A 12,178-nucleotide genomic window follows, 5' to 3' on the forward strand; every position below is an offset into this window, starting at 1 on the left:
ACTCAGGGCCTAGGCGCTGTCCCTGAGGTTTTTTGTTTGTTTTTGCCAGTCCTGGGGCTTGGACTCTGGGCCTGAGCACTGTCCCTGGCTTCTTTTTGCTCAAGGCTAGCACTCTGCCACTTGAGCCACAGCGCCACTTCTGGCCATTTTCTGTATATGTGGTGCTGGGGAATTGAACCCAGGACCTCATGTATATGAGGCAAGCACTCTTGCCACTAGGCCATATTCCCAGCCCTGTCCCTGAGTTCTTTCACACAAGGCTGGCTGGCACTCTACCACGCGAGCCATACATCCACTTCTGGCTTTTGCTGGTGAACTGGAGATCAGAGTCTCGTGGACTTTGCTGTTTGGTCTGGCTTTGAACCATGGCCCCCCCAGACCTCCAGCCTCGTGAGTAGCTGGGATCGCAGGCCTGAGCCACCAGAGTCTCACCGCTACTCTTCAGACGCATGTGAGACTATTTACAGACAAAAGCACAGCCTTCTACAAGCTTCACCTACACAGAAACTTTATCACATAGCAACAAAATTCAAGTCACAAGGAAGCAGGCACAGCGACCCCCCCCCCACGGCCCCTCCGAGCCGTGCGCCTTCTCGTGCCCCCCGTGGGGCACCCGATGTCCACCGAGGCTGGGCCCCGGGGGCCGCCCTCCCTCCTCAGGGTCAGGTCCTGTGCCACAGCACGAGCACAACGTGTTAGCGATTCCTGCCACGCCCACGGGTGGTGGGGAGCTCTGATGAACTGTGTCCCTGGGGCCGAGGCCACGCCCGGGCCGGGTCTCCTGCGCGCCCGTGCGCAGCCTAGGACGTGAGCTTCGAGTAGCTGGGGGGCGAGAAGCGGCGTCGCAGGGACTTGAGGACATAGAGCGGGAGGCAGCTGACCAGCGTGATCACCGACACTTTCCACAGGAAGGACAGGGTGGCGATGAAGTACACATCTGCAAAGACAGGGGGCGCCAGTGAGCCGGCTGGAATGTTCCAGAAGGTGCGTGTGGCCAGGAACCTGTCACCCCGGACACCAAAGGGCAAGGTGACTCCCCAGGGTGCACGGTGCTGGCTCCCGGCCTCGCTGGCCCTGGATGCGGACGCGGCGGGGCCTGGCGGCACCGTCTCAATTGGTGGCTCTAGTTCGTGGCTGTCCACGGGAGCTGAAATGATTTTTGCAACCTTTTGTTCGGTGCCGGTCCTGGGGCTTGAACTCAGGGCCTGGGCACTGTCCCTGAGGTTTTTTTCACTCAAGGCTGGCTCTCTACCACTTGAGCCACCGCTCCACTTCAGGCTTTTTTTGGTGTTTAACTGAAAATAAAGAGTCTCACAGACTTTCCTGCCCGGGCTGGCCTTGAACTGCAATCCTTCAACTCTCAGCCTCCTGAGTAGCTGGGATTACAAGCCTGTGCCACCAGCTCCAGCGGGCGGGGCAGTGGCTCTCGGGAGATCGCCTGCCTGTTGTGGGCAAGGCCTAGGGTTGGGTGCCCAGAGGTGCAAAAGCGCAAATGAGTCAGACGGCGATCTAAGCGCAGCCCGGGCCCTGGGCGCCACGGGCGGCCCGGGGAGGCGGGCGCTTACCGATGAACTCGTGGAGGAACACCAGGGAGGCAATGTAGCAGGCCAGGCTGAGCAACTCGGCCACGGTCATGAGCCAGTGCCACGTCTGGATGGTCAACGCCACCATGAGCAGCTCGGTGAGGATGAGCGACGTGAAGGAGATGGCCACGATGTGCACGAACTCAGACTCGAACAGCAGCAGCGCCCCATACATGATGGTGCTCCCTGGGGGGGGGGGGGAGCATGTCCTCAGCCGGCCCAGCAGGGGGCGCCCCTCACACAAGCCCTCACCCGCCCCCCCCCCCAGGCTGGTGCAGGGTGCTCTGCCACGAAGCCCCTGTGGCCTTAGAAAACACCCGTGGCTCACGCCTGTCAGCCCAGCCCCTCAGCAGGCTGAGGTCGGAGGCTGACGGTTCAAAACCAACCCCGCAGCAATGTCCTTGAGACGCATCTCCAAGAACCACAGAAAGCCAGGCGAGGCACTGTGGCTGGGGGGGGGGGGGGCGCCCGGCAGCAGGCAATGGCCGGTGCCTTTCTCACCACCGTCACCCTGCCGGCCTGCGAATGCCGGAGGTCCCCCCACGGGAGAGGTGGGGGGAAGCGTGCAGAAAGGGGCCACGGGTCGTCCAAGGCGGCGGGGGAGTGCGCATGCCGTCTGAAGAGGGCAGCGGGGACCGGAAACACCAAGCCCCAAGCAGGCAGGGGCGAGGGGGGCAGGGCAGAGGGCCCTGGGCGGTCATTGAGCCAGATGCCCCTCAAAACACCCCACGCTGCTGACATGGGGCTCTAACCCTCCGCCAGCCGACTCCACGGCCTCCAGACTGTGTGTGTGCGTGTGTGTGCGTGTGCGTGTGTGTGCTTGCCCCACCACTGGAGCTGGGGCGCAGGGCACGGGCACCGTCCCTTAGGCCTTTTGCTCAAGGCTGGCACTCGGCCCCTTGGGCCTCAGCTCCGCGTCAGCCATTCTGCTGATTCACTGGAGACCGAGATGGAGCGGGCTCTGCTGCCTGGACTGACCTCAAACCTCGACCCTCCCATCTCGGCCTCCCGAGCAGCCGGGGTTGCGGGGTTCCCGGGCCTTCCCCTCCCCCGCACTTGTTACCTTCGCCTGACTCAACCACTCCGCGAGATTCACACGCACGTGTGCGCATACTGCGCTACACGCACGTGCGCACACTCCCACAGCATCACGCATGCACGCGGCGTGCAGAGCACCGCACACACAGCGCACGCGCATGCGGCGAGCACTGCGCGCGCACACAGCGCACGCGCGCAACGCATGCGCACAGCCTCCGGTCTCAGGCCGCGTCCCCTCACGCGCAGCGGCCGCCACCCCCCGGGGCCGGGCCAGGCTCCCGCTTCCCTCCCGGGCCTCAGTGGGCGCGGAGGGACGCGGGGAGGGGGGGGCAGGGCGAGCAGGCCGCCCCCCTCCTTACCTTGGTAGATGCTAATTAAAACCCAGATGAGGAACGTCTTGTAGGACAGCGGCCGTCCCTAGGGGAGAGGAACCACGGAGCGGCTTGGCACGCGGGGCCGGGCTTCCCGTCCTCCCCCACCGGCCACGCGAGAAGGGGCCGGAACAGGGCGGGAGCCGCGGCTTCCCGAGGGGGCTCCCACGGCGGAGACACACGAGGGCCACTGGGGGAGACTAAGGGAACCGTGGGCTCGGCACATGCGCACTCCGGAAGCGTGGCATCATGGAGCCGGGCACATGCGCACTCGAGAAATGTGGCCCTGTGGAGCCCGGCGCATGCGCGCTCCAGACACGTGAGGCGTAGTACGCATGCGCATTCCGCAAGCGTGGCATCATGGAGCCGGGCACATGCGCACTTCAGAAATGTGGGCCCGCGGAGCCACGCACATGCGCAGTCCAGAACGGAGCGGACCACCTCCGCAGGCGCCCAGGGCTGCCGCTCGGCCCTCGGGCTTTCTGGAAGTGAGTCATTACTTTCGGCCTGCATTGCTTCCGTTCTCCACAAGCAACTGTTACCGCTTGAGAAAAAGGCACAGACACCCGCCCCCCCATGCTGTGCGCCAGAGGTGGGGAGACCGAAATACACGGGGAAAGGAGGGAGGGGAGGAGGGAGGGAGGGCCGGGAAGAGGAGGAGGAGGGGAGGGGGAGGGCCGGGAAGAGGAGGGGGAGGGAGGGGGAGGGCCGGGAAGAGGAAGAGGAGGGAGGGGGAGGGTCGGGAAGAGGAAGAGGAGGGAGGGGGAGGGCCGGGAAGAGGAAAAGGAAGGAGGGAGGGGGAAGTTCGGGAAGAGGAGAAGGCGGGAGGGAGGGGGAGGGAGGGTCAGGAAGAGGAAAAGAAAGGAGGGGGGAGGGAGGAGCAGGGCCTGGAACCTTGAGCAGGTCCTTGTAGAGCTCGGGGTACAGCATGGCCACTTCTGACTTGACATCCTTGTCCAGAACCAGGGAGAAGACGGGGAACATGGTGTAGATGGTGGAGTACCTGGGAGGCGGGGAGACCACGGTGAGAACGCGGTGGAGGCCGCAGGGAAGCAGCTCTTCTCCTCCCCCCCCCCCCCCACCGCCTACAAGACGGAGCCAGCCCGGTGCTCCCGGAGCCAAGTCACAGGGGAAAGAAGCAAACCAAACGTGTGACGCGTGTGTTACCACTGAAGGCTCCACAGGAGAACACGAGGGGGAGGAGGGAAAGTGTGTGCGCATGTGCGCACGTGTGTGCATACACCCGGGGTGGGAGCACCACCTTGGGCAGCCCTGGAGCGGAACACGCGAGTAGACACCCACAAAGGAGCGGCAAGCCCATACCCGGGGGGAAGAGCACAACAGGGAGCAGCAGCAGCAGTGCAAAGGCCCTGGGGTGAGGCTGTGGCTGTATGGACCACAGTGAACAGCCAGTGCGCTAAGGCTGGGGAAGGCAGTCGCGTCTCCGAGGGCCCCAGGAGCAGCTCAGAGAACCCTGCATCACACCCTAGCGTGTTCCTTTGCTCTACCCACAGTCCAGGGCGTACCACAAAGCAAAGAGGGCCCGGCAGGGCTCTCCGCAGGGCTGTTTTGTAGGCAGAGCGGGTTCCACGCGATCCAGGGCTCTGGGTAACCCAATGCTCCCTGCCCTGCCGGGGGAGTTGAAAGCCTGGGTGCTGTCCACAAAGATCAAAGGTTCCCGGCCAGGTAGGTGGGGGGCTTTGATGGGGGCCCCTCATATAAAGGGACGGGAAGCTCAGATCTGCCTTTCTCCTGGGCTCAGCTACAGGCAGCGAACGCGACCTCGGGTTCTCATGAAGTCCCTCCATGGTGGGGGGGAGGGGAGGGGGCTCCCGTCGTCATGCGTTCCAGGCTTTAAGCCTGGGGGCCGTGGTCTGTGCCGCTTCTCCTCCCGCTGGCATTTCGGGGTGCCTCATAAAGCATAGGTGATGGGGGGGGGGTGCGGCATCTCCTTACCCAATGATCAGGAAGCCTTGGTAGAGCGGCACAGATGCGAAGTAGAACACGGAGGAGAAGACGGCCTGCACCAAAGAGGAAGGGGCGTCACCGAGGGTCCCAGCACCACGCGTGATGAGTCCCCGCGTGTGTGAGCTTGTGGGACTCACAGCCGCCAAGCTACCGACAGCTTGGGGCCACTGCCTCTCCCAGCTGCCCCCCCGACGGCACACACCAGCCAGCCTGGAGCCAGAGGGGACACAGGCTGCACCTCCTAGACGGGGTGATCTGGAAATGGGGGGACGTGCTTTCAAGGAGCAAAGGCAGGCGACTTCGACAACAGGACTGGCGCAGGGAAGAGGAACCGGGTGCCGTGGCTCACGCCTGTCATCCCAGCTACTCGGGAGGCGGAGATCCGAGGGTCGCAGAGTGAAGCCAGCCTGGGCAGCCAAGCCCCTGAGACTCCTACCTCCAGTTAACTACCAAAAAACCAGCCACGGAGCTGTGGCTCAAGCGGCAGAACACCAACCAGCCGTGAGCAAAAAGGCCTGGGGACAGTGCCCAGGTCCTGAGTTCAAGTCCCAGAACCAACACAGAAAAATAATAGTAATAGTAAATAAACCCGTGATCTTATTTGCCAACCTTGTAAAAGCGGCCTGTGCTGTTTCTGGACTTGGGAAACATTTAGCTGGGGGCCGTGCAGAGCAGGCTGGGCGTTAAGCCGGGCCCCCCGTGGTCAGCGACAGGCTGAGGGGCTCAGCTCCCATCCGTTGGTGGAAGCCGGGAGAAAGGCGGGGGCAGGGTGCTGTTAAAGCTAAGCCCCCTCCCCACAGGGCCAGCCCCCCCCAAAGCCTCCTTTGGGACGAGCATATTTTAGGAATAACAAAGGCACAGGGGTCTGTGGGGCCCTGGTAACGACCCCCAGAACGGTCCCTGGGCGTGGGTCCTGATGGAGATGTGCAGGCCCAGAAGCGCCGCCCCCCCCCCCCCGCCTCCTGCCCCCCCCCCCCGCTGTGATCGGAGTCCGCTGGGCGAATTAGCTCCGTGTGGGTGGACACGTCACGGCTGATCAGCCCGCTGCACTCAGACGCAGCGGGGATGTGAATCTGGGCGGGGAGGGGGGGGAATGGCAGGCCCGCGCCCAGCGGAGGGGGGGGGGGCGTGTGCCAGGAGCCTGCCCTTCAACCCCACAGGCTCCAGTACCCTCCAGGTTCACGTCTGAGCCACCCTGTTGTGAGGGAGGGCCGTGGTGATGGTGGTGACAATGGGGATGGTGGTGATGGAGATTATGATGGTGGTGATGGCGATGGTGACAATGGTGCCTCCAGCACTGATGCCTCTAAAGCTATTTTGTTTTGTTTTGGGTTTGTTTTTTTGTGCCAGTCTTGGGCCTTGGACTCAGGGCCTGAGCACCATCCCTGGCTTCTTTTTTGCTCAAAGCCAGCACTCTGCCACTTGAGCCACAGCGCCACTTCTGGCTTTTTGTTTATGTGGTGCTGGGGAATCGAACCTTCAAGCATGCCAGGCAAGCGCTCTACCACTGAGCCACCTTCCCAGCTCCCCCCCCCCCCCCCGTCAAGCTGGTTTGAAGGCACCGAGGTCCCCAACTCACAGGGCGAGGCTGGGACAGCAGTGGGGACCGGCTGCCCCAGCTGCACGGGCGGGGGGAGGGGTGGTGGAGAACGGGGCGTGGGACCCAGCACCCACAGAGTGAGGTGGACAGCAGCCTGCTCATGCTCACCCGGCCTCGGCCTTCCTGTGGGCAGAGGGCCCAGGCTCGCAGGAGGCCCCCTGCCTTTTGGGGGTGGGGACCCCTCGGTCACCCAGGCCTCTGCACCTGAACAACCGGGCGGAAGCCTTCACTCATCCCCGGGGTCTCGGGCGACAAGCTCGTGGTCACGGCGGCTCCCACCCCGTCCCCCCCATCTCCTCCTCCAGCACGGGCCGGCGACCCTGCCGTCCACGCCAGGAGGAGCCACCGGGGAGCCCCCCCCCCCGCCCACCTGCATGGTGCTGATGCAGAGGCTCCGGTGGATCACGAACTGGCTGAGCGCCGCCGAGCGCTTGTAGCTGTTGCGCCCGTGCACCATGAGCAGCCGGCCCAGGTGCTTGAACTGCGTGATGGAGAAGTCGGCCGCCAGCGACGCCTGCTTCCCTTCCTGCACCGGCGGCGCGGCGGGGCGAGTGGAAAAAACAAGACACGGTAAGGAGATCTTGGGAGCCATTCAACAGAGCCGCTCTCTGGTTCCAAGCTATACGCGGTTGGTGGGCCGCGTCTAAATTGGATTTAAAAGGAGGAATTTAAATAAAAAACATACTAAATAAATCACAGATAGTTATAATTTGGGAGCCAAATGGGTCTAGTATTAATTACGCCTTGAGGGTTGGCCTCCCGTAATGAGTTGGAGAAGCAGAGCCATCGGCGACCCAGAGCTGGGTTATGACATTCAGAACTCTTCAAGGTCAAACCTAGGAGGGAAGAGCCTGCCCAGGACAAAAGATGGAATATTCTGGACATATATAGTTCTGCACATTCAGGAAGTATAGCTTCTAGTGCAGCCATGAAAAGTCCCTCCGCTTAATGGCAAGGGGACAGATGACAAAGGAGATAGGCAGATGGACGATGGCATGTCCTGATGGCTCCCACCTGGGGGTGGGGGTGGGGGGGAGAGGACAACAGCGCCCTTTGTGGCATACCACAGGCTGAATCAGATCAGCCCAGCAACTCGCGCCGTGGAACATTCTAGAACTTCCCAAATGCCTCACAGATACCCGTGGCATGAAGAACACACACACCCTCCAAATGAGAGAGGCACAGAGAGAGAAAGCATTTTACACTAAAGACGATGAAAAAGACACAAAACACACTAATAAATGGAATCCCTGGGCCCGGTCGCTTCCTGGTGCCGTTTCCTGAAGCCAGAGCCGCTCCCGTGCTAACGGAGCTAAGCTGTGCCTGTCTAGGGGGGGGGGGGAGAGGGGGGGAGTACTACAGGATTTAGAGGTCAGTTAGTGTTTGCAGCTGGGGTCAAAGGGCAGGGAGAGCAGTCTCGATCTCACCATCCCGCCTCAACCCAGCTTGGGAAATAAGAACTGAGCCAGAGAGCAAGGAGAGGTCGCTGCTCGTGTCCCTCTCGGCAATGACACCCACCACGCAACAGACGGAATACACAGCACATTTTCATTTAAAAATTCCATAGGAAAATAATAGATATGAGTGTGCATACGGTACATAGCTAATAAATGCTCAGTAATACACACAGAGAAAGCCCAGGAGGAAATCCAGCATCAGTAGCTTCGTGCCACGGAAACAAGGGATGGACTTTCATTTAGTGTTCATATTAGTATTGTGTGTGTGCGCGCGTGCACGCGCACGTGTGCACGCCAGTCCTGGGGCTTGAACTCAGGGCCTCCGTGCTGTTTGTGAGCTTGTTTTTGCTCAAGGACAGCGCTCTACCACTTCCAGTCACAGCACCATTTCTAGCTTTTGGGTGGTAAATTGGAGATAAAGAGTTTCATGGACTTTCCTGCCAGAGCTGGTTTTGAATCATGGTCCTCAGATTTCAGGCTCCTGAGCAGCTGGGATTACAGGCCTGAGCCGCCACTGACGCCCAGCTATTTTCCTACTTTCAATGGTGGGTACTTATTACTTCCATATGAAAAAGAAAAATCAAAGGGATCAGATTACAGTTTTTAACAAAAGGGCAATGTTTTAGCTTTTTATAAGAACTTGTAGGGAATTCTATTAAACTTAAGCATGCTTCTTAAATTTTACATTCAAGGAATGTACAGATTTCCGACACCAACTTTCACTCAAGAGCATTTGCCAACCAGGCAAACAGGCTCATACCTCTAATCTCAGCAGATACTCTGGAGGCTGAGATCTGAGGGTCGCGACTTGAAGCCAGCCCGGGAAAAAAAGTCCCCATGAAATTCTTATCTCCAATTTAAAAACCAGATGTAGAGCTGTGGCTCAAAGTGGGAGAGCACTAGCCTTGAGCAAGAGAGCTCAGGGACAACACTCAGGCCCTGAGTTCAAGCCCCCCATCTGCAAAATAAATAAATAAAAAGCATTTGCCAGCTGGGCTAGGTGGCTCACACCTGTAATCCCAGCTACTTGGAAATCAAGAAGATCATGTTCAAAGCCAGCTGGGGAAAAAAAGTCTGTGAGACTTTGTTTCTACCAATAAGTCTTTCTAGGCAGTGTAGATAGGAAAGGGGCTCACCAGGGCCAACCCTAAGCAAAAAGCACAAGACACTGCGTGGAAAACAAAGCAAAAACAGAGCTGTGGTGTGGCTCAAGTGGTATTGTGCTTAGTCAGCTCTAAGTTCAAATTCTAGTACTGAAAAGAGAGAGAAAGAGACAAAGACAGAGACAGACACACACAGAGGGAGGAACCATTTGCCTCTGTAACTTCAAGTAATTGTCACCTGGCCAAGCATCATGGGAAAGGGAAAAAAAAAAGAGGACCCATAGTTGAGCCTCTGTAATCCTAGCTGCTCACGAGGCTGAGATCTGAGGAGGAAGAGGAGGAGGAGGAAGAGGAGGAGGAGGGGAGGAGGAGGAGGAGGAGGGGAGGAGGAGGAGGAGGAGGAGGAGGAGGGGAGGAGGAGGAGGAGGGGAGGAGGGGAGGAGGAGGGAGGGAGGGGAGAGGAGGAGGAGGGGGAGGACCTGTGGATTCCTCAGATTCATGAAGATAGGCAACAAAACCTACAGGCAGGAAGCATCCTCAGTCCTCACTTGGCACCTTGGTACACACGTGCGCATGTGTGCATACACATGTGTACATATGCACACACCCATGCACGCGCGCACACACGCCCCATCTTCCTGCCTGCAGTCTCCCAGTGACCAGCAGTGAGAGCAGCGTAGTTACGGGGGTGGAAACCCCAGGAAAATCCTCTTCTAACACAAATGTTCGAAACCCACCGGCCCCGGGCTCACCTTCCCCTCCACGCCCACGCCGCAGTCGGCCTCCTGGATCATGCTCACATCGTTGCCTCCGTCACCTGCCGGGCGGGCACGGTTGGTTCCGCGGGTCAGCGGCCGCTCGCTGGGGTCCCAGCCCGGTGCCCGGCCCCGCGGCCTGGGCGCACCACGGCCCGTCCTTGCTCAGCAGGACAGGGCACAGGCCACCCATGCCACCCCGAGCTGCTGTGGAGCAGAGGCCGGGGCGGGGGTGGAAGCCCCAGGGGCACCCAGCCGGGAAACACCAGGGGGATTTGAACCCAGGTCTCACCCCGCCCCCCTGCAATGCCAATGGAGTCAAAACCGCGACGCCGGGCGCGTGGGCCTGGGAATCGGAGCAGCGCGGCTACCAAACCGAGTTATCCTCCGTACCGGCACCGGGCCGGAGCAACCAGCACCCCCCGGCCACGCAGGCGACCCCGCCCCACGCGGGGCCTACCCACTGCGCAGGTGAGCTTCCCCGTGCGCTCCTGGAGCAGACGCACGATCTGTGCCTTCTGCGTGGGCGCGCAGCGGCAGCACACCACGGCCGGGCACTGGCACGCCAGCTCCATGAACTCGTACTCGTAGTATTTGAGGCACACCTGGGGGGGTGGGGTGCAGGGGGACGGGCGGGGTGCGGGTGAGCCCAAGCTGCACCCCCTCCTCGCCGCCGCCCCCCAGCCCGCAGGCCTGCAGCCCCCGGGCTCTCATCCCAAGGCCCTGAGCCCGGCCCCGCCCACAGCCCCAGCCCGGCCCCGCCCACGGCCCCAGCCCGGCCCCGCCCACCCCGCCCGGCCATGTCCGCCCCGCCCACAACCCCGCCCACCTCCAGGGAGTCCCCGGAGATGACCAGCGCGCAGTCGTGCTTCCTGCGGAAGGCGTTCAGCTCGAGGTGGGCGCCCCCGCGGTTGGTCACCTGGAAGGGGACACAGGTGGCACCAGCCTTGCTCCCTGGGCTTTCCCGAGCCCCCCAGCCCAAGCCCGTCCCCACCCTCCACCAGCCCCAGCCAGCCCTGCTGTCTCCTCCACGTGCCCCGGCCTGAAGGCCCCCTTCCTGCCGCGCCAGGCGCTGGCATGGATTGTCCGCCTTTATTCCGGTGCCCCCAGGAGCTGGGTAACCACGGCAGCCGTCTGTCCCTCTGGGAAACCACCCACTGGGCAGCACGGGGGAACTGGGGAACCGCGCTGAAGCCAGGCAGGAGCACGCAGCGCACGCCTGCAGCCCCAGCGACTCAGGAGCCTGGGCTCTGCAGATCTCACTGAAGCAGCAGCCCAGGCAGACAAATCCAAGACTCTCTGGTCTCTAACGAGCCAGCACAAAGCTGAAAACAGAGCTGCGCCAGCCCGGAGTTCAAGCCCACATATTGGCTCGGGGTCTTTTGAGTCCTGCCCTCCCTTCGTGAGAGTGCCCAGTGGGCCCCCCTCCCTTGGGGGCCCATTGGGGGCCGGTGGGGTCACAGAACACGCCTCTCCCCCCAGGCGAGTGCCTTACTTACCAGCTGGAAGACGTGGATGTCTTGGTTCCGGGTCACCAGATGCGCGTTCTTGGCTGTGCAGGTGGCCGTCTCCAGCTTGTCCCCGGTCAGCATCCACACCTGAGGTTTCAGCACCGAAAATGGCGGGGGGGGGGCTGAGCTCCCCAGAACACACAGCTAGATTTGCCTGGTCCCCCTGGAACCCCACGAGGGGCTCAGCAGCTCTGGGCCCTGGGCTTTGGGCCCTGTGACCCACCCTCCCCCCGCCAGAAGTTTTCTTAAGACACGAAATGACTAAAGGGAGGGAAAGGCTGCTGGGTGCCACGCCAGCTGCTCTCTGCCCACCCAGGAAGAGCTCGCCACCTATACCCAGGCCAGGTGCGCCCAGCTGGGGGGCTCTGGTCCCAACCAAGTCCCACATCCCGCCCTTCAGAGTCCGGCTGCAATCCAGTCCTGCTGTTCCTTTTGTCCACATTCTGTTCCTCTCTGCACCAGCAGGCAAGGGCTGGTGTCACCTGATGGAGCAAGCGTCCCTGGGGGGGTGCAGGCAGCCCTGGTGCCCGCCCCACCCCCCATAATGCATTCGCCCCATGGTCAGTGCTGGGTTGCAGGTGTGTGTTGCCATGCCCGGCCAAACGTTTATGGCTGTCAATTGTGGGGTGCTGATGGCCTCCTCCTGGGCCAGGGCGGTCCCCGCCCCGCGCTGTACACACACACACACACACACACTCGCGCGCTCTCCCAGCCTCCCGCTCCCTAGCACGGAGCCTGGGTCTCTCGCGCCCTCTACTGGTGGCGTCGGGATAACGTGCTGGAGCAGAGCAC

General features: G+C 61.5%; 1 protein-coding gene across 4 annotated transcripts in view; it reads right to left on the reverse strand.

Annotated features, from left to right (window-relative positions):
* Window positions 1-491: 491 nt before the first annotated feature.
* The window catches only part of Atp9a (ATPase phospholipid transporting 9A (putative)), a 51,449-nt gene continuing 39,762 nt past the window's right edge, over window positions 492-12,178 (reverse strand). For all 4 annotated transcript variants that reach the window (XM_048349631.1, XM_048349628.1, XM_048349629.1 and 1 more), the window contains exons 19-28: window positions 11,375-11,473; window positions 10,705-10,794; window positions 10,336-10,480; window positions 9,873-9,937; window positions 6,931-7,086; window positions 4,949-5,013; window positions 3,887-3,995; window positions 2,981-3,038; window positions 1,566-1,769; window positions 492-937 (exon numbers count right to left, since the gene is read on the reverse strand). In XM_048349631.1, coding sequence (XP_048205588.1) covers window positions 801-937; window positions 1,566-1,769; window positions 2,981-3,038; window positions 3,887-3,995; window positions 4,949-5,013; window positions 6,931-7,086; window positions 9,873-9,937; window positions 10,336-10,480; window positions 10,705-10,794; window positions 11,375-11,473 — 1,128 coding nt within the window. In that variant the 3' untranslated portion in view covers window positions 492-800. The remainder of the gene's footprint in view (window positions 938-1,565; window positions 1,770-2,980; window positions 3,039-3,886; window positions 3,996-4,948; window positions 5,014-6,930; window positions 7,087-9,872; window positions 9,938-10,335; window positions 10,481-10,704; window positions 10,795-11,374; window positions 11,474-12,178) is intronic.

The sequence above is a fragment of the Perognathus longimembris genome, chromosome 6, assembly GCF_023159225.1.
Source record: "Perognathus longimembris pacificus isolate PPM17 chromosome 6, ASM2315922v1, whole genome shotgun sequence".
Classification (NCBI taxonomy): domain Eukaryota; kingdom Metazoa; phylum Chordata; class Mammalia; order Rodentia; family Heteromyidae; genus Perognathus; species Perognathus longimembris.